General features: G+C 48.1%; 3 protein-coding genes and 1 long non-coding RNA gene across 7 annotated transcripts in view; 1 reads left to right on the top strand and 3 right to left on the bottom strand.

Moving 5' to 3' along the window:
* Nucleotides 1–6139, bottom strand: part of LOC116716679 (rac GTPase-activating protein 1) — a 23696-nt gene extending 17557 nt beyond the window's left edge. For both annotated transcript variants that reach the window (XM_032557501.1, XM_032557502.1), the window contains exon 1: nt 6036–6139. The gene's annotated coding sequence lies outside the window, so the exon portion shown is untranslated. The remainder of the gene's footprint in view (nt 1–6035) is intronic.
* LOC116716647 (protein phosphatase 1 regulatory subunit 3C-B-like) lies at nt 993–3760 on the bottom strand. Its single transcript, XM_032557459.1, has 3 exons — nt 3737–3760; nt 3271–3616; nt 993–3004 (listed from the first exon to the last, which is right to left on the bottom strand). The coding sequence occupies exons 1-3, from the start codon at nt 3758–3760 to the stop codon at nt 2418–2420; spliced, it is 957 nt and encodes a 318-aa protein (XP_032413350.1). The 3' UTR covers nt 993–2417.
* Nucleotides 5995–14599, top strand: LOC116716680 (uncharacterized). Its single transcript, XR_004338584.1, has 3 exons — nt 5995–6121; nt 6196–6473; nt 14470–14599. It is a non-coding gene; the product is annotated as an uncharacterized LOC116716680 (long non-coding RNA).
* Nucleotides 7000–22773, bottom strand: syde1 (synapse defective Rho GTPase homolog 1). 3 transcript variants are annotated; one of them, XM_032557496.1, is made up of 17 exons: nt 22498–22773; nt 19700–19792; nt 19527–19586; nt 19302–19407; nt 12614–12858; nt 12034–12463; nt 11627–11962; nt 10843–11038; nt 10573–10736; nt 10209–10319; nt 10038–10126; nt 9630–9767; nt 9421–9547; nt 8818–8984; nt 8187–8433; nt 7831–8106; nt 7000–7751 (listed from the first exon to the last, which is right to left on the bottom strand). In XM_032557496.1, exons 4-17 carry the CDS (start codon nt 19336–19338, stop codon nt 7558–7560), a joined length of 2757 nt encoding a protein of 918 aa, XP_032413387.1. In that variant the 5' UTR covers nt 19339–19407; nt 19527–19586; nt 19700–19792; nt 22498–22773; the 3' UTR covers nt 7000–7557. The 3 variants fall into 3 exon arrangements, with proteins under 3 accessions (XP_032413387.1, XP_032413388.1, XP_032413385.1); XM_032557497.1 differs by lacking the exons at nt 19302–19407; nt 19527–19586; nt 19700–19792; XM_032557494.1 differs by lacking the exons at nt 19302–19407; nt 19527–19586; nt 19700–19792; nt 22498–22773 and adding an exon at nt 17938–18582.

Below are 22773 nucleotides of genomic sequence, written 5' to 3'. Positions count from 1 at the left end.
TTCGCTATACCTCTCTGAAGTTACATCCGGATCGGTACTCGGACTGTTCCAGAACCAGAACTGGCAGCCGGTCCTGAAGGTCACATGAACTGGATCGGCTGCTGGTTCTGATCCAGTAGCTCAGCCGGTTCTGAACAGAACCAGCAGCCGGTCCAGTTCATGTGACCTTCAGGACCGAATAAAGGCAGGGCGGCGTCTCTGCCACCCACTGCCGGGCCGGGCTGGGCCGGGCCGGGCCGTTCTACAGGGCTGCTCTGTTATGTAACTGGGATCTGAAAGTAGAGACAGGATTAGGGGTCAAAGGTCAGAGCCCTGCAGGATTAAAACGTTAATCTGCTGGTTGGATCAACTGCTGTTCTGCTGCTGCCCCAATGGTTCTGGTTCTGGAGATCAGAGCCTGGTTCGGGCCCCCCGGAACCGGGTCAAGCCTCCAGAACTTGGGTCAGGCCCCTCTTTCTTCATGGTCTTCCTCCTCTGCTGTCACTCCTACAGCATTGCGTTGCCATGGAAACCTGTATTTAGACCCATATTCCCATCAGGAACCATAGAACTCACTGACCTGAGGTGGTTCTGAATAAACGAGTCAGTGGTTCTTCAATTGTTGGCCCAATCAAAGTTCAGACTGGGCCAAGGGCCCGGGATGAAGTACTGACCCATAACAGAACCCTGCAGAACTCTGATCAATCAGACAAATAGACCGGGTCGGAGCGGAGCGGTTCCACTCAGAACCTACCCGATTCTAACGGTTGATCCCAACAGAACCTGACTGGTTCCGGTGGTTCTGACTGGCAGACGGCTGGTTCGGCTCAGAGTCCAAAAATTCAACAGGTGGAACCTGAGACTGGGTAGCTGGTTACCAAGGTAACTGGTTGTTTCACTGGGCTGCAGAAGGGTTGGTGAGCTGAAACCTGACTGGTTAACCAGCTGGTTGGTTAACCAGTCAATTCAGTCTTAGATTGTTTTGATTTTAAATCAACATTTATTCGAGGAAATAAAAGCAGAGTGAGCTTTATTAAACTTTTACTCTTAAAGGACAAAGACAAAAGGATCAGTCAGTCATCATAGTTACATCACTTCCTGTTAGAGCAGGAAACTACATTATGTCACCATACTGTTACAGTGACATCTGAACGCAGCACGAGGCCTTCAGGCGCCATGGGAACGTCTCAGCATCTACAGACATAAAACTCTATAGCAGGTCCCCAAGTCCAGACCTCAGGGGCCACCTGGCCCCGTCACACACCTCTCTGCTGAAACACACCTGGGTCAGGTAAACGGCGCTGCCAGCCGATGCAGGATGGTGATGACCCCTCTACACACACTTCCCTTCATACTTCCTGTCTCACTCTCACTCTCTCTCACACACACACACACACACACACACACACCCACACACACACACACACACACACACCCCCCCCCACACACACACACACACACACACACACACACACACAGGTAAGGGCACTGCAGCAGTTCAGCAATTAAAGGCTTTAGGAAGGTGAGTTACAGCAGTTACCATGACAACAAACAAAGCTTCTACAGAAACACTAAAGTTAAAACTTTCTGTGGATCAACACCTGGACCACCTGTAGAACGGGTCTGATGTTCTGGTTCTGACACAGTAGTTCTCCCTTTTATTTCAAGTCCAGATGGGTCAGAACCTCGGTCCAATCATAAAGTTTCTCTATGGAAAAAAATGGACCTGCAGGTCACCATGGAAACAGGAACCAATACCAGAACGTTTTGAGGACCGGCTAAAACTCAACATGTGAACTGGGGATGGACTACTGGTACTGAACGCCATCAAGGGTCCAAAGCATTTGATAAAACTGCAGAAGCCGGTTTTGGAGCGGGTCCAGCATCTGTGGGACCGGTTCTGGTCATGATGGTGAAAAAACAAAGATGGTCTCAAAGAACTCTGAGCCCATAAAGACCAGTTGGGTCTCAGAAGGTCCAGAAGACGAGAACAAATCTGGATGGATCTTTGGGTCTTGGTTCAGAACCGCCATGAAGTTCTGAGGATCTGAGGTCCGTTTCAGGTTTGAGGAGTTCTAAGCTCTGGAAGTCGCTTCTTCCTTTGAACCTGACTGAGGTTCTGTTGAAGGTTCTTCTTGCACATTTCAGAAGGTCCGGTTCTCCAAGGAACCTCTCTCCATTGTTGCTCGGAGAATTCAACGCTGGTCCTGGACCCGGACACTTCCTGAGATTCTGGTGTGGAGATATTTGGATCCGGTTTGGCTCTGGTGCGTCTCTGGATCAGGTTCCTTCAGCAGTTCTGGTTCAGTTGTGGCTCTGTGAGGACAGCAAAGGCTCCCCTGGAGCTGGTTCAGGAATGGATTGAGATCCGGTTGGTTCCAGACGGTTCTGGAGAATCTCTGCCTGATAAAAATCAGTCAGATTAAAAGAGTCCCTCCTCACCAGTAGGGGGCACCGGTCTCCACCCGGCCCCAGCTCTGCCAGTCAGGGAAGATACCCGACGAAGTTCTGGGACTTCCAAACGGGTCAAAGTCCATTTTGTCCGTCTTCTGTCTGCCGCAGTCCCTCGGAACATCCCGCCCTGGGCTCCTGCCAGAGGCCCGGTCCGGACGGCCAGTCGGGTCCGCCATCGCCAGCCGGTAGTTGTTTCCCAGGTTGTTGTCCCAGTGGACCTGGTCTTTTGTCTGGTACCAGATGCAGAACTCTACTCGGCTGGACGGAACCAGGTCCGGAGGGAGGGGTACGGCGAAGGTGAAGGTGTCGATGTCAGGGCAGCCGTAGACGTTGTTCAGGTACCGGCAGCGGACATCCTGGAAAGAGCTCCAGGAATCGAACGTGATCCGAACTGAGACGGACTTCTCAAAGCAGATGTTCCGGACCTGGACGGTACCGGAGAGAAGGTGGTCTTGCACCGAACAGGTCTCTAGACACACCTGCTGGGCTTTGAGCCGGTTCCTCAGGTCCAGATAGTCTGTAGCTGGTGGCGTGAAATCCAGAACCAGGCCTGAACCCGATTCTGTTGAGTCTAGAAGCAGAGCAAAACCAGAGATCAAAGTGGGAATTAGAACAGGTTCTAATCCAGGTCAGGTTCAGACTGTTCAACTGGAACCAACTGAAACAAACCAGGATCAAGTGGAACAAGTTGGAACCACTTGGAACCTCCTGCAAACTGGGCCGGTTCTAGGTGGTTCCAATTGGTTTTCCTGGTATTTAAATTGGTTCTCAGACCCTAACTGATGAAGAGATTGTAGAACATCTGCATAGACGCGTCACTAGTTGACTGCTGTTTACCTTTGACCTCCAGGTCCAGTGCGCCCTCCAGCTCTGTCAGGTGGAACTGCAGCTCAGCCAACGGGTCGTCTTCGGTAAAGACGTAGACGGTGGTGAGCGCCAGACCCTGGGAGTCCGCGAACGCCACGCTCTTCCTTGGGCTCTTCCTTGGCGCAGAGGTGGGCGTCTCCATGGAGACGGAGTCGCAGCATCCTGAGGACAGGCACGGTCGCAGCGGGCGGCAGCTCGGCCCCGCAGCCGCTGGCGCGTACTGACAGTGATGGTTACTGAGGAAGGAGCGAAGAGGAGGAGAGCTTGCGAGGCAGATCCTGATGGCCATGTCCACAGGCATGATGGGAAATGGAGTCTTGAGGAGAGAACAACAACCTGTTAGACAACATGGAGGACCAGCCATGCCGTCTTCTACTACTACTCTCCACTGCCTGATGGGAACTCTGACTTATCACACCATGAGCTGCATTCACACCCAGGGGCGGAGCCAGAGGGGCATTGGGCCCCCTGATATCTGATTGCCCCCCCCAGATGATTGACAGGTAACAGCACCAGGTCATTCCTATACATTATTTGGAATCATTGTAAGCCAACCTAATATCCAAAGAAGAAAAACAATAATAAATATATGAAAAGGAAATGTATAAAACTTTATAGAAATCCATGTGATGATATATATATTTTATGCTTTCTCTAGTTCTGGCTGTGGTGCAACTCAAAGGCTAAACCACACTTCATACCAGGCGATAATGGTAAAACCCTAACCCTATTTACTGATCCTCCAAAAAAAGACAAAAAAAAAACTGAAGAAGGGAAGGGGGGCGACAATGTTCGTAGTTTGGAGCAGAGGTTCGTTGAGTTTTTCGTTGTCCGTCAAAGAAAAAAAAAAACATTTTATTTCCATTCTGCAGTCATCAAACGAAATATTTAGCTTTTTCTCTGCAGTGAGAAAGTTTTTCAAATCAGGTAACATTTCACCAAATGAAGTGATTATTAGACAGCAGAACTCTGATCGTTTTCTCGCTCAGGAGAAAAATCCCGCTGAAGCGGATCAGCTGCTGGACGCTCCAGAACCTCTGGTCCGTTAAAGGTCCAGATCAGAGATGATACTCTGACATAAATTGTTCTTCTATTGATCAATAGGGTGATCGATCAGTGAACAAGTCTGTTTGAAAATGAATCTTCATGTCCGGCTGGACCCACTGGGACCGGTTCTGCTTGTGAGTTCTGGTTAGGGGCCCAATATTAGGTTCATGCACCGCAACCCTCTGGAGGATCCTCCACCTTGAGGCTCCAGAGGCTCCAGCAGCTTCTAATCACTGTTTGCTGCTTTAAGGACATTTTAACATTTTGCTCTCTTAATCCCATGAATGTGTCTAAGAAACTTTCCTCATTCTGCCTTCATCTGTACAAACCATCTTTGTTCTGAATCAGCCACAAATCTCTTCACAGTACCATAACGCTTCAGTTTTTGTTAAATATCTCATGTTTTCATACCTTGTTATACGGCACTACACTATCTGATGATTTTCATCAGCAGAGATTCTTTCTCTTTCCATATTGCTTGAAACCTGTGGCCTGTTTAATAATGTTTAATAACGCTGGAAAGCGGTTTGGTGTGAACGCTAATCCAACTCTGCTGTGGATCAAACAACAAACTCTGGTCCTCCTACCAACCTCAGTCTGGGTTTGGTGGAAGTGACCTCTGATGTGGTTCTAATGTGAACACCAAGCGGACAGAGACTGCTCCAAAAGCAGGAAGTGCACAGCTGACTCATCTGTGCATTGATTGGCTGGTTGAACAGGAAATGACAGTCAGGATGAGGCAGCAGGTACCGGTTCAATAAGGTCCAATAAGAATGAAACAGAACTTTTTCTGGAGCTTCTAGCCCACAGAACCTTTGGGTCCAGTTTCTCCAGAACCAGCCAGAATCAAATCAACTGGGAGTGAATGACAGTAAGTGAGTCTCTCTGCTCTCTGGGCTGTGATTGGACAGAAATCAGGAAGTCCTCCAGCAGTGGGAGAAGCGGGTAAACCCAGATTGTTCTTGATGTTTCACCGGGTCAGAATCAGCATTATTCTGAACCGAACATTCTGGAGGAAAACCTGGACAAATTTTTTAAACTGGGAAGGAATGAGAATGATAGCTGGTCTAGAAACTAGTCTAGGGGTCTGTGACCCAGTTGGACTCTGAATGGTTCTGGTGGTTTTGATGGTTCTGGTGGACCAAACGGCTGAGATGTGGAGCTGAGTACTGGAGTCGGGTCAGAACCAACGCCTCCCTGACCCAACTGCATGCCTCCAGTAAGCTTAGAGAGCAGACACCAATAATAACCTGATTATTGATCCATGTTTGGATGATCGATCGCTTCCAGGTGTCATCACCTGGCTGATCAATGAACCTTATTGATTAGAGATCTGATGAACAGGAAATTCCAAAACCATCCATCATCGATTTTCATCTTTAAATCTTCTCTTACATTTTCAATATAATTATTGATCATCATCATGTGTCTGAAAACTTCTCTATAAATAAAGTTTGATCGAAGACCCGGTCCGAGTCGAACCGGGTCGGAACCAGTAGACGTCCCCTGTTCTCTCTGGTCCAGCTGAGGTTCTGGTTCCGGAACAACCAGAAAACCAGAACCTCCAGACTGGTTTTGACCTCACCAACCCAATGGTTCGGTTCCGGATGATGAACTTGTGTGTGTGTGTGTGTGTGTGTGTGTGTATGCACGCTCGCTGATGTTGCGCAGATACATTTCTGTCTCACCTGCTGCCTTTCATGGAGAAGTTCGGTTCGGTAGTTTCCGGCAGCTCCCGGTGAATTCCGGCAGCTTCGGGCCGCAGCAGGTCCAGGTTCGGTTCTGCTCTCGGTTCTTCGACCTTCTGACAGGTTTTAGACTTTATTTACTGTTTCTCTCTCCTTTCAGCCATCTTTCTGCTGTGCACGCGCCTCTGCACGCCCCTTGTCAACCGCGCACGGACAACAGAGTGACCAATCAGAGCTCAGAGACGTCGGCCGCTTCCTTGTTCCTCCAATAGGAAACGTCGGGGACCACGTCCTTCTCACCGCCACCGGAGCAAAAACAACCGACGAAGGCGGGGCTAGAAGGCAGGATAATCCGGGATGAGACCGTTAGCTGCTGGAAGAGGACGGTTCCGAAAAAAGACCAGAAAGGGTCAAAGGTCGCTGTGACGTCAGTAGGAGGTAGGTTTAACAAAATCACTGTCATTAAAAAAATCAGGCAGTCACTGAACGACGCAGTAAAGCAACCCCCCCCCCCCCCCAAACGTCTACTGACCTCTAAAGAGGAAGAGGAGGATGATGAGGATAACTCTAATCAACTCTAATCAAGTCTAATCATTAAGTTTGGGGTTTCTGCTCGTTGCCTCGGCTTGAGGTTGGATTCTGTTCAGATCCTTACTGAAAGTTTGATTGTTTCTTAAACACACTTTAGAAATAAAATGTTTTTTTTTTACCATGTAACATTACTGTTCATGCTTAAATAAAATGCAATTGAATTTTGGTTTTATAGTTTTGAAATGTGTTCACATCTCAGTTGGATTATAAAGCCAAACTGAAAAAATAAAAATAAAATAAAGATCTGATGTTTATGATCAGAACGTTGCAGAAGAACCTGTTGATAGTTGCATAAATAAGAGAGCAACATGTTGCTGCAGGATGAGCTCATGAACATCACATTTCCATCTAAAATGAAACATTTAGTCAGAAATTAAAATAATATCAATAGTGTTTATTATTTGTTTTTGGAATGAACAAACAGGCAGCTGTGCTTTAAATCTTTGGTTACATCATCTGTTTACAAACATACTGATAAAAAAATCACAAGTGCTTACTGGGCGCGTGCAAAACAAAACAATAATACTGCCAGGAACATCAAGTAGGACCGAGAACGCTCTCACAGTGACAAAACCTGTACCGATAAACGCTGAACCCTTGAACCCTCCAGACAAAACCTGCCCCCCACCCCACTGGCCTCAAGACGGCAAAACCCTTCAGCATCTCCAGACCCTCGCAGCGGCTGCAGTTCGCCTCCCTGGGCAGCAGGGGGCAGCAGAGCAGTGACCCTGGGGGGGCAGCCTATCCTCAGCAGTGGAGCGTTTTGACTTCCAACGTGCAAAGAGAAACTTTACTACTGAAAGTTCCTTCACTTTCAGAAAAGTAATTTTCTAGAAGCGATCCGATTGGTTCTGGACTCACAAACCCCTGAAGGGCAGATCTGGATTTTGGTCCAGACGAGGTGATGAACACCCCACCTCCCACTTCCCCCCTACAGGCAGATGTTGATCTGCTTGGCCAGCTCCCGGTCCAGGTCGTGGATCAGGGTGTCAAAGTCCTTCAGGCTGAGGCGACAGTTGAACGGAGCATCAAAGTCCATGAAGTCGTCTACGAAGTGGCCTCCTCCTGTGGCTCCGGGCGGCCAAGCCTCCTTCTGCTCCTCCTCCTCCTCTTCCTCTCTGCTGCCTGAAACATGGAGCAGAGAATGACACGAAGCCTTCGGCCGAACCTGAAGTCCGAGCCGCCCCTTCGGTCGGAGTTTTACCTCCTTCGCTCTCACTTCCCGCCACCTCGTCGTAGTCGGCTTCATCCTCTGCCGGCAGGTCTGGCCCGCAGACGGTCCAATCCCCGGCATACCGGTTGACGGGGGGCGGGCTCTCCAACCGGGCTGGTCCGCCACGCCCCCGACGGGACACCACGCCGTCGGCGCCGGGAAGCCACGGTGGGCAGTGCTGCGGGCGTGGTTCGACCTGGAGGTGTCGGGGAATGGAAGGAGAGCGTGGAGGAGAGGGTTCGTCTACTGGCACTCGGTTGATCGGCACTAAGGAGGAACACGGGGAACGTGAAGATTGTGAAGGGTGAATGTTGTGAGTGCAGCAGCAGTGGGTCGGCTCAGCTCACCTGGCCAGAGCTGCAGCAGGTAGTGCAAGGCCTCGATGTGCCGCTTGAAGTCCACTGCATTGGCCATCTCCTCCCCCGGACCGAGGGTCTTGCCCCGGCTCCCCCTGCCAGCCGCCCGGCGGGCCTCCTGGGTTGGGGTGAGGAGAACCGGCCCAAAGCAGACCGCCAGATTCTGGTGCGTCATCCGGTTGAAGGAGCTGAAGGATGCGACCAGGCTGAGGTGATCCAGCAACACGGACAGCGTGGCCTGGGGGGTGGGCGGGACCCATCAGGTACAGATAAATGGAGCCCTGAGAGGGCGGCTGTGATGTCACAGATGTGATGACATGAATGTAGTGAACTGGATGAAGGCGTGAAAGTGACGATGGGCCCCTAAATGTATAAAGGTTTAACCGAGGTGACTGCAGGAAGGAAGTACTCTTGTTACATTCTGTTGGTTTTGTATTTTAGTGTTTCATTTTCATTCTCAGTTTTTCATTCTGGATCTTTGTTGAATAAATAATGACTGTAAGGGTTCTGGGGTTTTGTTTGGACCCTTTAGAACCGTCAGAAGGGTTCCTATGGGCTCAACCCAATCACCAACAGACCCACGGATTTTGGTTCTGTAGAACCGCAAACATGATTGTGGTACCTTCTCTGGTTCCGGCAGACAGGACAGGAGTCTAACGGTGCACTGGGCCGCTTCTGGGTCGGGGGTCTCCAGTGGTGGTCGAAGGGTCATGGCTTCCAGGACCACCTGGTACAGAGTCCTGGTGATGAGCGGTGATGGCAGCTCACGGAGGTAGTCCTTCAGAACACCTGGAGAACAACAGGGTTGGTTCTGGATGGTTCTGATCCAGCCCGACCGGTCAGTTTATCAACATAACAACATTTTACACCTAACACCGTCTCAAGGCCTGTTACAAAGAAAGTCCAATCAGGATTCAGAAAACAAGGCAGTCAGTACTGAGTACCGGGTTTTTGATTCTAATCCAAACCCTCGGGATCATCTTGTTCTAGTTTGTTTGGGAACCAGGTCTCTGGTTCTGTTTAGTTCCCTCCCTCCAGTTTCACTTGATGACTGATACTTCTGGGTTTGGACCCAGCCAGCAGTTTAGAACCAAACAGTCCACCACTCAGTGGGTCCGGTTCTAAATCAAGTCCTCATGGAAAACTAGCTCAGGACTGGGTGAGAACCTGAGCTTGGTTTGGTCCTGCACCAGGTTCCGGTTCTGACCCGGTTCTAGTCACTGACCTGTGATGACGTTGACGTCGGGGTACCGGTCCTCGGACAGACACACGGCTGAACTGTTCTTCTCAAACCCGTCTCTCAGCTCCTTCTTGATGGCAGCGGAACCACACAACCGGTACAGACCCACCACCTGAACAAACCCAGGTCCGGTTCAGTCTTGGGTCGGTACTGAGGGGTCGGAGCGGTCGCAATAGAAAAAGCTTAGTTCCCACCTTCAGGCCTCGTCTCTCTATTTCTGCCACCGTCTTCTGGATCAGCAGGGGAACTGGAGCTGCGCTTCCTTCTTTCTCCACCAGGTGGTGCAGTTCAACCCCAAACACATTAGCCGGCGCTGATGGATCCCTGCCGTGCTGCCGACACAAACGTTCAGATTCCCAGCACCTCTCGGCTTTTTACAGCAGTATGCGACTTTTATTTTAGTAAAGATATTTTAGCCTCTATTTTAGTGTTTTTTATTTAACAGTAAATAAGGAGGGGAGAGAAGAAGTAGACAAGCAGTAAATGACCTGAGACCGGGAATCGAACCCAGGACACCCACTGCACCCAGTGCGCCATCTATGGGACTCCCAGCGCATTGCAACAGCAGTATTTATGGAGTTTACCAGGATCTCCCAGGTTACCTGGGTGTCCCATTTTTCCTGCAGAGTCAGTTTGACGTACAGCAGTCCTCTGGGCTCCAGCTTCAGGCAGAGCTGCTGACTGCGACTTCCTGAAACAGAAACAAGCGGCAGATTTCAACCATCATCACTTCTCCAGGATCAATAACCAATATCAGGTGGAATGTGATCGACCTTTAAAGAGCGGCGGGATGGAGACGCCACCCAGGCAGCACACCCGGTTCCTGTTTGGACCTCCAGCAGAATTACTCTGGTCTGGTTTGGCTCCGCCCACCGCTGACGGAGCTAAACAAAAAGCACTTGTTATGCCAAGAGTCCTAACAATGGGTGGTCCAGGTCCGGTTCCAGGACAGAGTGGTTCAGGCCCAGGTCTGGTTCTGGTTCTGGTTCTGGTTCCAGGTCCAGGTCCGGGTCTGGGTCCGGGTCCGGGTCCAGGTCCAGGTCCGGGTCCAGGTCCAGGTTCAGGTCCAGGTCCAGGTCCAGGTTATCCAAACGTAGCTGGGGTCGGGTTTTGGACCCCCTAGAATTAAGCCGGTACCTGGTGTCAGCACCACGATGCGAAGCTGCCGGGCCCTCTCCAAGTCGAGGTGAAAGGTGTGGTTCAGGGGCCGGGTGTGGCCTCTGAGGGTCAAGAGGGCGGTCCTGGCTCTTGTCACCCCATCGACTTGGATGGCCAAGAAGATTTCTTTGCTGTCCTCTGATCTAAGACCAAAAGAGGCTTAGAAACATTACACTGCAAACTGGAAGCACATTTTCCATTTTATAGTCAAAGTCCAGGACCAGCTCTGACCAGTCAGCTGTAGTTTACCTGCTGCTCTTCATCTCCTCCAGGCCCAGCAGGTGCACTGTCAGTAACCCCGTCACCCGCTGGCTGCATCGCGGCGGATCTGAGCCCACGTACAGCTGAAACGAACTGACGTCACACCAAGCTTCCTGGGATGCTGTGAGGTCAGCAGCCTGTTGCCGGGGCAACAGCTCAGGGGAGTCTCCGTCACTGAGGTACCCTGATAGAAATAAAAGGGGCTCATTGGCTACTGGGTTCGTTAGGCTCACCAAAATCCTAACTAGCAGCGTACCTGACTCTACAGTTTGGTCACAAATCAGTCACATCTTTGGTTGCTGACAAGGACAAATAAGGAGGACGAAGAAATACCAAAGATACAGAAGCCGATTCCCAACCTCACATTCAATCACAGACCTGAGGAGGAAGAGTAACTGCAAAGGGTCAGCTAGTCCAGCTAACCCAGCTAGCCTAGCTAACCAGCAGCAGACAGCGTCATCCAGAACATTACCAGATACTAACCAAGAGAGTTAATCTATGTAGCAGATGCAACCAGCTAGTGTTAGAAACAACAACCCGACTGTTGCCTTGAGGTTTTAACTAAGCCTTCAAGAATTCAGCAGCTAGTCAACCTCCACCAGGAAAAGTTCACCCATTAGTATAGTAACTAAGTAACTAAGTCATATTAGTGACTAATGGCTCAACTAATGAACTACTACAATAGTTTAACTTAAGCAATCTGAGGCAACCAAAGGCCTGGAATGGCGGAAAGAAGGATGGAAGGAAGGAAGGGAAGGAAAGAAGGAAGAACCTCCTTTGCCGGCGGAGCGTTGTCTCGATGATCGACGGCGAGGACGCGCTGGGGGGGCGGAGCTGTCCAGATGGTACCTGCTGATGACGTTCTGATTGGCCAGCACCGGGGATGATGCTGCGTTGTTATTGGTTGGCTCGTCCCCACCTCCTCCGCCGGTCTGGCGGTTAGTACGGGAAGATGAACGTAGACTGAGTTTTCGCCGGAGTTCAGGAAGTTTCTTCATTTTTAAAGAGAGTTTCCGAACAGTACCAGGAGACCTCAGCCTGTCCATCACACTCCCAGCTCCGCCCCCTTTGTTTAGGGAGGCGGGGCTTGAGTCTGAGGCAGGGCAGTCTGTAACGGACGGATAATCAATGAGCAACTCACTGCAATCACACAGCAACTGGTGGAAAGAAGCAGCTTACCTGAGATTTCTTCAGTAATGTCATGAACCTGATGACTGACGCTTGGATTGGCGCCCTCCTGTGGGCACTCACAGCTACAACCGTGTCCTCTGAGATCAGCGACCTCCTGCTCTTCATCCCTCCTCTTCCATACCTCCTCTTCTGTCGGTGGGGCTCCTCCGTCCTCCTCCTCTGGGATGGGGTTGTACCAGATGTTGCTGCTGCTGTTCTCCTCCAGAGGCCCGAACTCATCATCCGGAGCCTGGGACTTTCCTGAAGACAGAACCCATGCTCGGCTGCTCCGCTCCAGGCTCTGCAGGTACGCCCGCTGGCCAGACAGCTTGGCGCTGACTCCTGGGGTGGGAATCTCAGTGGCGCCCCCTGAAGCTTGGGAGTCTTCCTGGTGCGTACTGATGACTGCGTCCCTAAGCGGCACGGCTTCAGCATGCGCCTAAAAACACGGCAACACAAGTTACAACCTCCAAGAGAGACAAGCAGCAGAATCCGTCACCAAACTGAAATCAAGCTGAAGTCAAACTGGAGGAACCACACAGAGAGAGAACGATGATGGATCAACAGGAACCACCTCCCATCTGAATACCTTGTTGCTCCAGGTCAGCCCAGATTCATGGTGGGATATCCATGACGACCACTGGTCAGAGGTCATGTGGGTGGAGTTAGGACAAGAAGCTTCCTGCCGCGCCCATTGCTGTTTCTTAGCAACCGTGATGTGATTTCGAGGAGGAGAGCTGGAGTCAGGGCGGGCGGCGGTTACAGTGCTGGATATGATGTTCAGTGATGGTGATGATGGAGACGTCTGAATGGCGGCAGAGCTGACTGGAGGCTCTGAAGAAAACAAACAGAAGGTTGAGAAATGGACCTTCAAGTTCTGCATCATCAAACACATGAACACGCCCTCTGCTCTGGATAACCTGCTGGCGTCTCACATTTCCTGCCCTAAGGCTCGCTTAGCTTCTCCGTTTCTCTGGTTAGGGTATTGTTGCCTTCCTGTTCACTTTATTTAGTCTCTGAAGGGAAATTCATTTGCAACTAGTGGTGGGGGCCAACACATTCACACAAACACCTTTATGCAACAATTAATTAGACAAATTGGAGACATACATCAAGAAATAAAAAAAGAATACACAAAAATCATGAGCAGATGTCAAGTCATGGCATTAAAGCTACAGTTTACTTAAAGAATGACAGTGGGGATAACAGACTCTAATCTGTTCATTCTACGGTGGAATCCATCAAGACCTTTTTATAGTTTGGAATACTGATCAGGACTTGAATTGGTTTATAATGTCTTTCAACTGAATCCCAATTATTTTTCCAGTTCTACAGTCTTTGATAAAAGCTTTCTTTCTGTAGGAGATTGAGGGTTTCCACCAGGTAACGCTCCTCCAGCATAGACCAGGCAGTCAAGACTTCAGGCCGGCTCACTGATGCTAAGCTACGATAGTTCTAGACTTCAGGTCACAACCAGTCTCTCCAGGATTCAACCAGGTTCACCTGCTGAGAAGCAGACTCCAGTAACTGGCAGCTTCATCGTCAGAGACATTAGAGACAGCAGCAACCACAGGGAGGTTTTACACCAGCGGCCACAAGGGGCAACATCCACACTCGGTTACAACAACCGGAGGTCACCAAAGTTAGTTCTGCTTCAGTGTGTAAGTTTGCCAAAACAATGGCAGATTGTATTTGGCCAGGAAATGAAACACCTGCAGACCAGAATTGAGCAACTTTGGGTTTGTGTAGTGCAAGTTTCAAATGAAAAACCTCCTCAGGACCCAGCAGCCAGACTGTCGACTATTCACTGTTAACACAGAGTTGATTCACCCCAAGAGGAGCATTTAGATTTAAATTGTTGAAGTCATTACAAAGAGACGGTGTTAAAAGTCCATCTGTTTGTTTGGCACTGCATTACCCAAGATGCATCTGTTCATTTTGTAGTTCTAATTTTATGTAGCTGAGCAGGTTGTTTTTCAGTGCTTCTGTGTGGCTCGGTGGCATTGAAGTAGCATCCACATCAATCCTTTTGTAATCCCGTGTGTATGAAACCTGTGTGCGTTTTTATGATGTAACTATATATACATTTCCATGTACGATATTTGTGTTTGTGTCGGTTGTTGTGATGACGTCCTCTTGTTTCTCTGGCTGCCGACAATGCAGGCCTTTACTTATAATAGCTCAGGGTATGTATTATACTTTGCCAGATATATATTGTTATTGTATTAGTATATGAGGGAATTACCGTTCATTTCATGTGTTCTGACGGTTTTTATCATTTGTATGTTTGTTGCATTTGACCGACGGTTCATTTGTGGTGTTGTGGCGCCCTCCGGTGGATTTCTGTGGTGCTGCAGGCCATTTTCGTCCTGTATCTACTGTACATGTAGCCGTTTTTGCTCGCATGGCTTTTAATATGTACCTTTATTGTTTTTTCTGTTTCAGATAACCACACACACACACACCCCCTCACACCAAGTACGGGCACCTCGGTGCTGTCTTCACCTCACCATCGGCTGTGACTTCATCTCCCGTTTACCTGCTATTGTTCTATCAATAAACCTTCTAAGCTGCACCAGTGGAGTTGGCCTATTCCTTCTGACCGAGGAAGATTCAATTGATGAGTGATCTGAAATTAGCGCCTATCAGGCGCACACAGTCTTCTACAGACGGTGTACCTCTGACTGGCTGTTATCATGACATCCTTACTTCAAAGACTCTATAATTTACGTCACAATAAGCTTCATTTGTCAGAGAAATACCAGCATGATCATGAACACTGATAAATCGTGGGAAGTTGTTAGCATGGTTTGGGTTTTTAGCCTTTCTATGTGGAACCACTTTGGTTAACTTGGTCCCAGAATGATTCAGAAAAACCAGTCCATGCATTAGTTCCTTCGCCAGTTCAGACTGGTGAAGGGGCAGCTGGTCGCTAGTGTTCTGAGCATGCTCAGGAGAGAGCAGCGTCTCATGACAGGCAGCGTCAGCGGCTGACCGAGCTGCGTGAATAAGCCGTGTTGTTCTGCTGAATGCAACCCTAGGCTGCTGCTTCTGCTCTGCGTTTATCTGGTTGGGATGTTTCTGTGTGAAACACAAACACGTTTATCCTCTTCTCTGATTGGTCGATCTGTTAACCTGATGCTGAGGTCACTCCAGAATGAAAACATGTTTAGAGACAGAGAAGAGTGCCACACAGACTTAACTCTGCCTCATGTTTAACGCCAAACAAGGACCATCAGACTAACACCAGAACCCGGTTCCGGTCCTGCGGTTCTGGCCCAGTGGGTCAGAGATTCCCTTGATGCGCATGTTCCCTTTGCACAGAGAAAAGCTGCAGGATGCAGAGCTGCTGCAATTATTTCTGGGACAATTTATCATCCAGCACATTTGTTATTGTGACGGGCCCACTGACAACCAACTGACCCAGAACCAACTGACCCAACTGAAGTTTTTATTTATCAGGAACTCTTCAGATGTCCTAAGGTAAAATGCCTCCTAATGGTTCTGAGGGTTCTGCCCAACTGCTTCCTAAGGCTACAAGCAGGACCAAACAGGAAGTGACCCTCTCCAGAGGCTGGCTTTACTTCCTGTCATCTGAATGAGTCTGAGAGCTAGAAACAGGAGGGGGAGGGGCAGAGGTTGAATAAACAGCTGCACAGATGTGAAAGGAGCTTCTGTGTTCAACACACACTGCTGAGTATTCACTATTCATCACACACACGCAGATGCAGACTTGTGTGTATTTCTACCCACATTCAGATTTTGTATAAACTTCCATTCATTTCAGTGAAGGTTAGTGACCCAAACCTCATAAACCGAACTCGCCTTAACCGGACCTCAAGGGGTCCACTGTATCAGGAACGGGCCGTGGGCCCCATCAGGCCCATTGGTCTTCAGAAAGTTAATAAATAGGACAGAGACACACACACACCCACACGCACACACACACCCGGCCTGCAGTCAGCGACACAGGAAGAAACGTTGGGTTGGACCGGCAGTTCTGCCAGGTTCTGAGGTAACTCTCATTGGGTTCTGGTGTCAGAAGAGATCAGTCCTCGCCGAAGGGTCCAGTTAGTCTCCTTCAGAACCAATAGGCCCAGTTCTACACCAGCAATCCTGCTCCAGTATGAACAGAACCAGTGCAGTGAGACGGTCCATCCGCACACATAAACAGGAAATTCAGCAGGGCTAATGACAGGAAGCTGATACGTGTGCAGGCGGTGTGCTAAGCGACCCAATCACAGGCTCAGGCCCGGGTCTGGATTTACTTCCAAGTCTGGGGCTCAGAGAAATCCTTCCAGATGGTCCAGAACCTATCAGAACCAGGGCTGTAACGATTCCTCGAATGATTCAAGTACCTCGATTATTAAAATTCCTTGAAGCTTCGAGGCAGCTCAGCTTCCTTAAATTATGTTTTATTATTTAGCACACCGGGTTCCGGTCGGGTTCTTATTTGGGTTGCGCAGCGCTCTCTCTTCCACCTGAGTTGTTGATGAAAGCTAAGTGTTAGCAGCATAGGGTCCAATTTTCAAGTTCGGTCTGGGAGGATTTTACTGACGATAATGTCTGATAAACATCCTAACTGGCGCGACGCCTGGAGCCGCCAGAGGTTATCAGGGGGGCAGATTATATAAAAGTAAAATGAGCTTTTACTTTAATATAAACACGTAAACAAACCTTTATGTAACATTTCAAATAGCAATGTTTATTAATGCAAAATAAACAATAAGGTTATAAACAGTGACATGTATAAAACACTGAGTAATTATGCTCAAATGTTGTGGAAATCTAATGTTTCCAATATTTTCTTTATGCAAAATCAATCTAGTCAAGAGAACAAAGTGTAAAACTATTCTTCCAAGTACCTTTTTTCCAAAAAAGTTACTAAAGTAAATGTAATTAGTACTTTTGAACATAGATAACAAAATTAGTAGCCTGTTCTTGTTAACAAGCTCAACGTGATATATTGGCTTTGCTAGTTATCATGTAGCTAACATTAGCTAGTCATCATTTAACTAACATTTACCAGTCAGTCACCAACAGCTTTACTCAGCTCACTCGGTTAGCTTGGGAGGAAAAATGGGCAAAGTTCATTGCGTTTTGTTGGTTTGCTGCCATGATTCTGACAAACCTGCACAGCAGCAGCTGATCGCTTCGCTGCCTTGTGGCTAACATGAACACAAAGCTAAATGTCTGGGCAAGGTCAGAGTTCATCTATTAAACTGACTGGAGATGAATATATAAACCAAAAGCTGGATCATAGACAATTTTTATAAGCGTATTTGTGAGCCTGCCTCTTTATTGTTACATTGAATATAATTTCAGATTTTTGTATAACTTTTCTTCAGGTTAACTTAGAAAGTGAGATTTATTGTTACAGGTTAGTTTTCTAAACTACAGAAAAGTTATTGTTAGGGAAGCTCAAAAATGAAAAATTGGACTGATATTGATATCTGATAACACTGATGTTATGTTAGATTTACAAATATTTTATTTTATCAAATTTACTCGACTAATCATAAGAATAATCGATAGATTACTCGATTCCTAAAATATTTGTGTACGACAGCCCTAGTCAGAACCGTCTGCTCCAGGTTCCAGCAGGTTCTCATCCTCATCTGATCCCAGGTATCAAACAATAAATGGCCTGGATTCATTTAGTTCAACCAGACCAGACGACCCCAAGAACTGGCGCCCCCTGCTGGGCCCCTGACCACTTGTTGGGCCCCTGACCTTGGCAGAGAAGGGCCGACACAACGACAGCGGCTGTCTGCGGGTTTGAGAAGACAGAGCAGAAGTGAAGACGATGGCCGCCTGGACTAGGGTCCAGTTCTGGGTTTACTGGTTCCAGCAGGTTCTACTGACCCTGAGGACCATCGTGATGCATTCACTGGCAGTTGGTAAAGTGCTCACCGCTCAGTTTGGGCTCCGTCTTCCTGCGCCTCCTCTCTTTGCCCCTCAGCCTGGAGAAGGTTCTCCTCAGCAGCGGCTCGGCCATGCTGCGCCTCCTGCAGCAGGAGCAGAGCCCGGTTTCCCCGCAGGAGTCGGTCCGGTTCCTCCTGCAACAGGAATCATGGGTTCCTTCAGGAGAACCAGGAGTCAGCGCTCCTCCTCCCGGAGGCAGAATCCCAGCAGGAGGAGAAGGAGTCAGTCCCTCGTCTCCTTCACACTCTGGAGCAACGTCTCAAACTTGGACATGACTCTTCGTCTCCTCCTCGTCTCCTCCTCACTGTGAAAGTTGTTCGACAGGAAATGAATTCCAGGCATTCTTTCCCAAACTCCCCCTCCGCTTCTCCTCCCACTCTCCACCCTGCGCTGGGGGAGGAGCGGCCCTGAGGCATCATGGGATCTGGAGTTTAAACCATCTGTAGAGCTGCTGCTAGTCGACGACTCAAAGCTGGACTGCTTCCGTAGAAACCCTTTAAACTAATTAATTAACTGAACTGCATGACAGACAGCAGAAGCATTCAGAGACATCAGCAGGAAATTCCCCGGTAGTTTGAGGTCCAGTAGGTCCGTCCTTCAGGTCAGGATCTTGTGGTGGGGGTCGTGTGTGTGTGGGGGTGTGTGTGTGTGTGTGTGTGTGTGTGTGAAGGAGAGGAGGTGGTGCTATTACCTAGTTTGCCTTCCTCCTATCTCAGCCCATTAGCAAAATGGCCGTCGGCGGTTTTCGGGCTTTCTGTGAATAGGCGCCATGTCAATGACCTGAGTGGGTGGAGCCTCAAAGTGAGGCGCTGATGACATCACTGGATGGCGTGCAGACCCTCTGGACGACGTGATGCTCACCTGTAGCCACCTGACCGAGGGACAATCAGACACCAGAGCCGTTCACAGACGTTTTATTTTAAAAACCGTCTACAGTACAAAAACTGCTCTCTGATTGGTCAACCTGGAGCAGGAAATGATGTCAGCTGGACACTATCTTACATTCAGTCAGGTCTGAATTAAAAATATAGAAGCCTCTCAAGATACTAGTAAACATGACCAGGAAGACATGGACTAAAGTCTTTAACGCCTGGAGCGGTTCCACACCACAGAAGAAGAAAGCGTCTGCAGTCGGGAAAAGCCCTGATGGCAGCGAACGCATCGCCAAGTCTGAGTCAGCCAATCAGGAATCAGGTGTGTTCAAAGACACGTTAGATCAGAGTCCCTGAACACACCGTCACATGGTGCTGACTGACCCGTCTCCATGGCGACGCTGGGTGATCGCTCACTGAGTCTTTGAGGGAACGTCGAGTTTCCAGATAAAACTTCCTGGGAAACCGACAGAAAGGCACCTGATTGGTTCTTCCACTGGATGGACAGGCATGTCATTGGACGGTTTCTGAGCTCCTCCTCCTCCTCCTCTTCCTCTCACTGACCCAGCATGTGGCTGATGTGACCCTGGAATCATCATGTTTAACATCACCTGATAGCTCACATCTGATTGATTGATTGATTGATGACATCACAGACATCAGAGGTTAGACCCTCCCTGACCAGAACCAGCCTCGGGTTCTTACCGGTTCTCCTCCCAGACAGCGGGGGCAGCGGCGCTGAGATCCGGTCCGGGTCAATCCGACCTGCAGACCAGAATATGTTAACAGGTTTCCATGGCAACAGCGCCCACACACGACAGTCCTCGGTTTCCATGGTAACCGATCCACTGGCTGTCATCATGGCAACTGGCACGCACCTGCTGCTCCTGCTGCTGATTGGTCACAGGCACACCATGGGACATTTCCATTGGATACTCTATCTGGAGCTCCGCCTCCAAACACACCCGCTTCTGAAACCAAAGGTTGTCATCATCATCATCATCATCATCAGTGACATCATCAGGCCCAGTTTGGGTGGGGCTGCCAGTGGAGGCATAGATCTACTCCATGCAGATGTGTTGATTGCTTCCTGCCAACAGGGTCAGAACCAGAACCGGTTCTGAGTCCTGCTCCACACGTTCTCCATGAACACCAATGACCTTTGACCCTTTGACTCACTCAGACACATTGGAGGGTTCCCCAGCATTAATGACCTGCTGAAGGTCAGCACCTCTATCAGCCTGGACTTTGATTAGGCCACTCAAAGCTCTTCATATGCAGCTTTATAATTCATCATTAAGAGATTCTGACTCCATTTCAACAATATGAGAGGAAACTGGCCTCAGGTCACCAACAGGAGGCAGGACCAGCCAGCCGCCCTATGGCTCTGAGGTTATTGTTGGAACATTATTATTGTTATTTCCATATTCCCTTAACCCGATCACAGTTAGTGATGTCCTGTAAAGACCCATCAATAACCTCCAACAGCCACCAGGACAGGCCTCAGCTTCCTGTTACCATATATGGTCATGATGAGTTTTCGACATCTGGCTTGAAAAACTCTCTTGGTCCAAATTTTTAAAAGTTTTATTCATGTGTTCATTTTATTTGTTAAATTCATTCATGTCATTCATGGGAGATATTGAATCTGATTGTCTGGAGAATGTATGTGGGATTCCTCAAGGGTCAGATCTGGGACCAGTTTAATTTAATTTGTATATAAACGACACAAGCAAAGTGTCTAATGTATTCAAATTTGTGTTATTTGCTAATGACACAAATATTCTGGTCTCTGGTGAAAACTTACAACAACTTCTTTCCATAATCGCCTCAGAAATCAGTAAATTAAAGAATTGTTTATTTGACAATAAATCACTAAATTTGGATGAGACTAAAATCATGGTTTTTGGGAAATGTTACAAAAAAGCTCAAATTTGAGTTCAGACAGAGGGTGTAACTCTAGAAAAGGTTTATGTTAATAAGTTTCTCAGAGTAATTAACTAAATCAGTTGGAAATCTCAAGTTAAACATTTACAGAATAAACTAAAGCTAGACATGTTGTGAATAATAAACCACTTCATATTCTATATAACTCTCTGATTTTGCCATATTTAACATATTGTTGAGAGGTTTGAGGAATTAATTACAAAATCTCTTTACATCCACTGAGTGTCTGACAGAAACTTTAGAATCATCCATAATGTTGGTTATTATGAGAACACAAACCCATTATTCTGAAAATCTAGAATTGTTAAATGTGAAGATCTGGTGGAATTTAAAATTGCTCAAATTATGTTTAAGGCATCTAATAAACTGCTGCCTGATCTCAGACAGAGCATGTTTATGAAAGAGAAGGAGGATGAAACTGAAACTCAAACTGAAGGATTCGTAATTTACCCATAGCTTTTGTATTTCAATTTATGGTGAAAAATTATGGAACAAGTTAAATTAGGAGTTGAAACAAAGTCATAATTTAATACAATTTAAGGGGAAACGTAAGGAGGTCATTTTCACAAGATATAGAAATATGGGTGTGAGTTAGCACTAGTGTGTGTGAATTCAGGCTAAAGCATATGAGTGTGTGGGTGTGTATAATTAGATATGTGTAAACTAGGAGTTGAACGACTTGTATTTTTATAAGAGCGTAAAGCTGCCAGGTTAGAAGCTTCAATAGCAGAGAGACGCCGATCAGCTGGAGGGATAAAAAAGCCCGACATCATGACGCCTTGTCCCACATCACTCCTGTAGTCTCTAGGAAGATGTTTTTCAGCACTAGTTGCTTTTATTTGACAGCAACCCGACAGGAAGGAGGCAGAGAGGGGAGAGAGGCCTGGGCCCAGGGACCCGAGGGCGGGAGTCGGACTGCAGATACCCGGTCTCCAGTCTCTCTATGCAGGGCGCCGCGCGCTAACCACTGCGCCGCCGCGCTAACCACTGCGCCGCCGCGCTAACCACTGCGCCACGCAACGCCTCTATTCCCTATCTGGAATTTTCAGTTTCTCTTTGGCAACTGCATTTGAGCTGTCTGGCAAATTCACCTTGTCCACTTTCTTGGAAAAATCACTTTTGTTACACGATTGCAACTAATGGACTGGCCCCGTAAAAGTCATTGCAGAGTAAAGAATCGACTAGTCGACTAGCAACCCCTAGTGTAAACCCAGATAAAACGGCTAATTAATTAACCTTGTTTATTTGATTTAATAATGAGGGTCTATCTGAAAATATTGTATGAGTTTATGGGGGAGGAGTTCATAAGTCTCTTACTTCTTCCTACTCCTTTTCGAGCATGTTAAGATTATTGTTAAGATTATTGCTAAGATTATTGTGGTGCAAAAAACGTGTCTTTTGCATTCATTGTTTGTGTGTGATTTTATACTTCCATCATGTTCGAAATAAATACAAGTTTGACCTTTGACCTTTCTGTTTCCTCTGATGACTAACTGGAGTCCATCAGCTGAATGTTCTAGCCGGGTCAGTACCGTGCGTTCCAAGGGTTCGGGTCAGACGGTACCAGAACATAATTAAGGACGAAGAGGAGAAAATAGCAGTGAAAACATCATAATGACTGATAAACAACTAGTTTAAATTAACCACCGACTAGTTAGTTAAACTACAGCTGAGTTAATCTCTTCCTGTTAACCTTCCTCTACCTCATTTTCCTCCAGGTATGTCTCACCTGCTGGCAGATCCAAGGCTCCGCCCCCTTCCTTTTCAGCAAGTTAGCTCCCTGCATGCTAACATTAGCCTGTTAGCTCCAAACTGTTTCCGGCCTGGAAAGCACAAACTGACCGGCCGACCGAGCAGCTTCCGGTTAAACTCCCAGTAAACTAACTCGGGACCCAATTAACCAGTTAACCAGTAACCAGCCCCAAACACACTGCTGCTGGTGCTGTTGTTGTCCGACCTTCTGCTGACCGGCAACATGAAGTTTACAGCAATCATACACTTCGGG

Source organism: Xiphophorus hellerii, unplaced genomic scaffold (assembly GCF_003331165.1).
Source record: "Xiphophorus hellerii strain 12219 unplaced genomic scaffold, Xiphophorus_hellerii-4.1 PGA_scaffold_78__1_contigs__length_500000, whole genome shotgun sequence".
Lineage (NCBI taxonomy): Eukaryota > Metazoa > Chordata > Actinopteri > Cyprinodontiformes > Poeciliidae > Xiphophorus > Xiphophorus hellerii.
The sequence above is the reverse complement of the archived record's forward strand: the minus strand, read 5'-3'. Positions and strand labels throughout refer to the sequence as shown.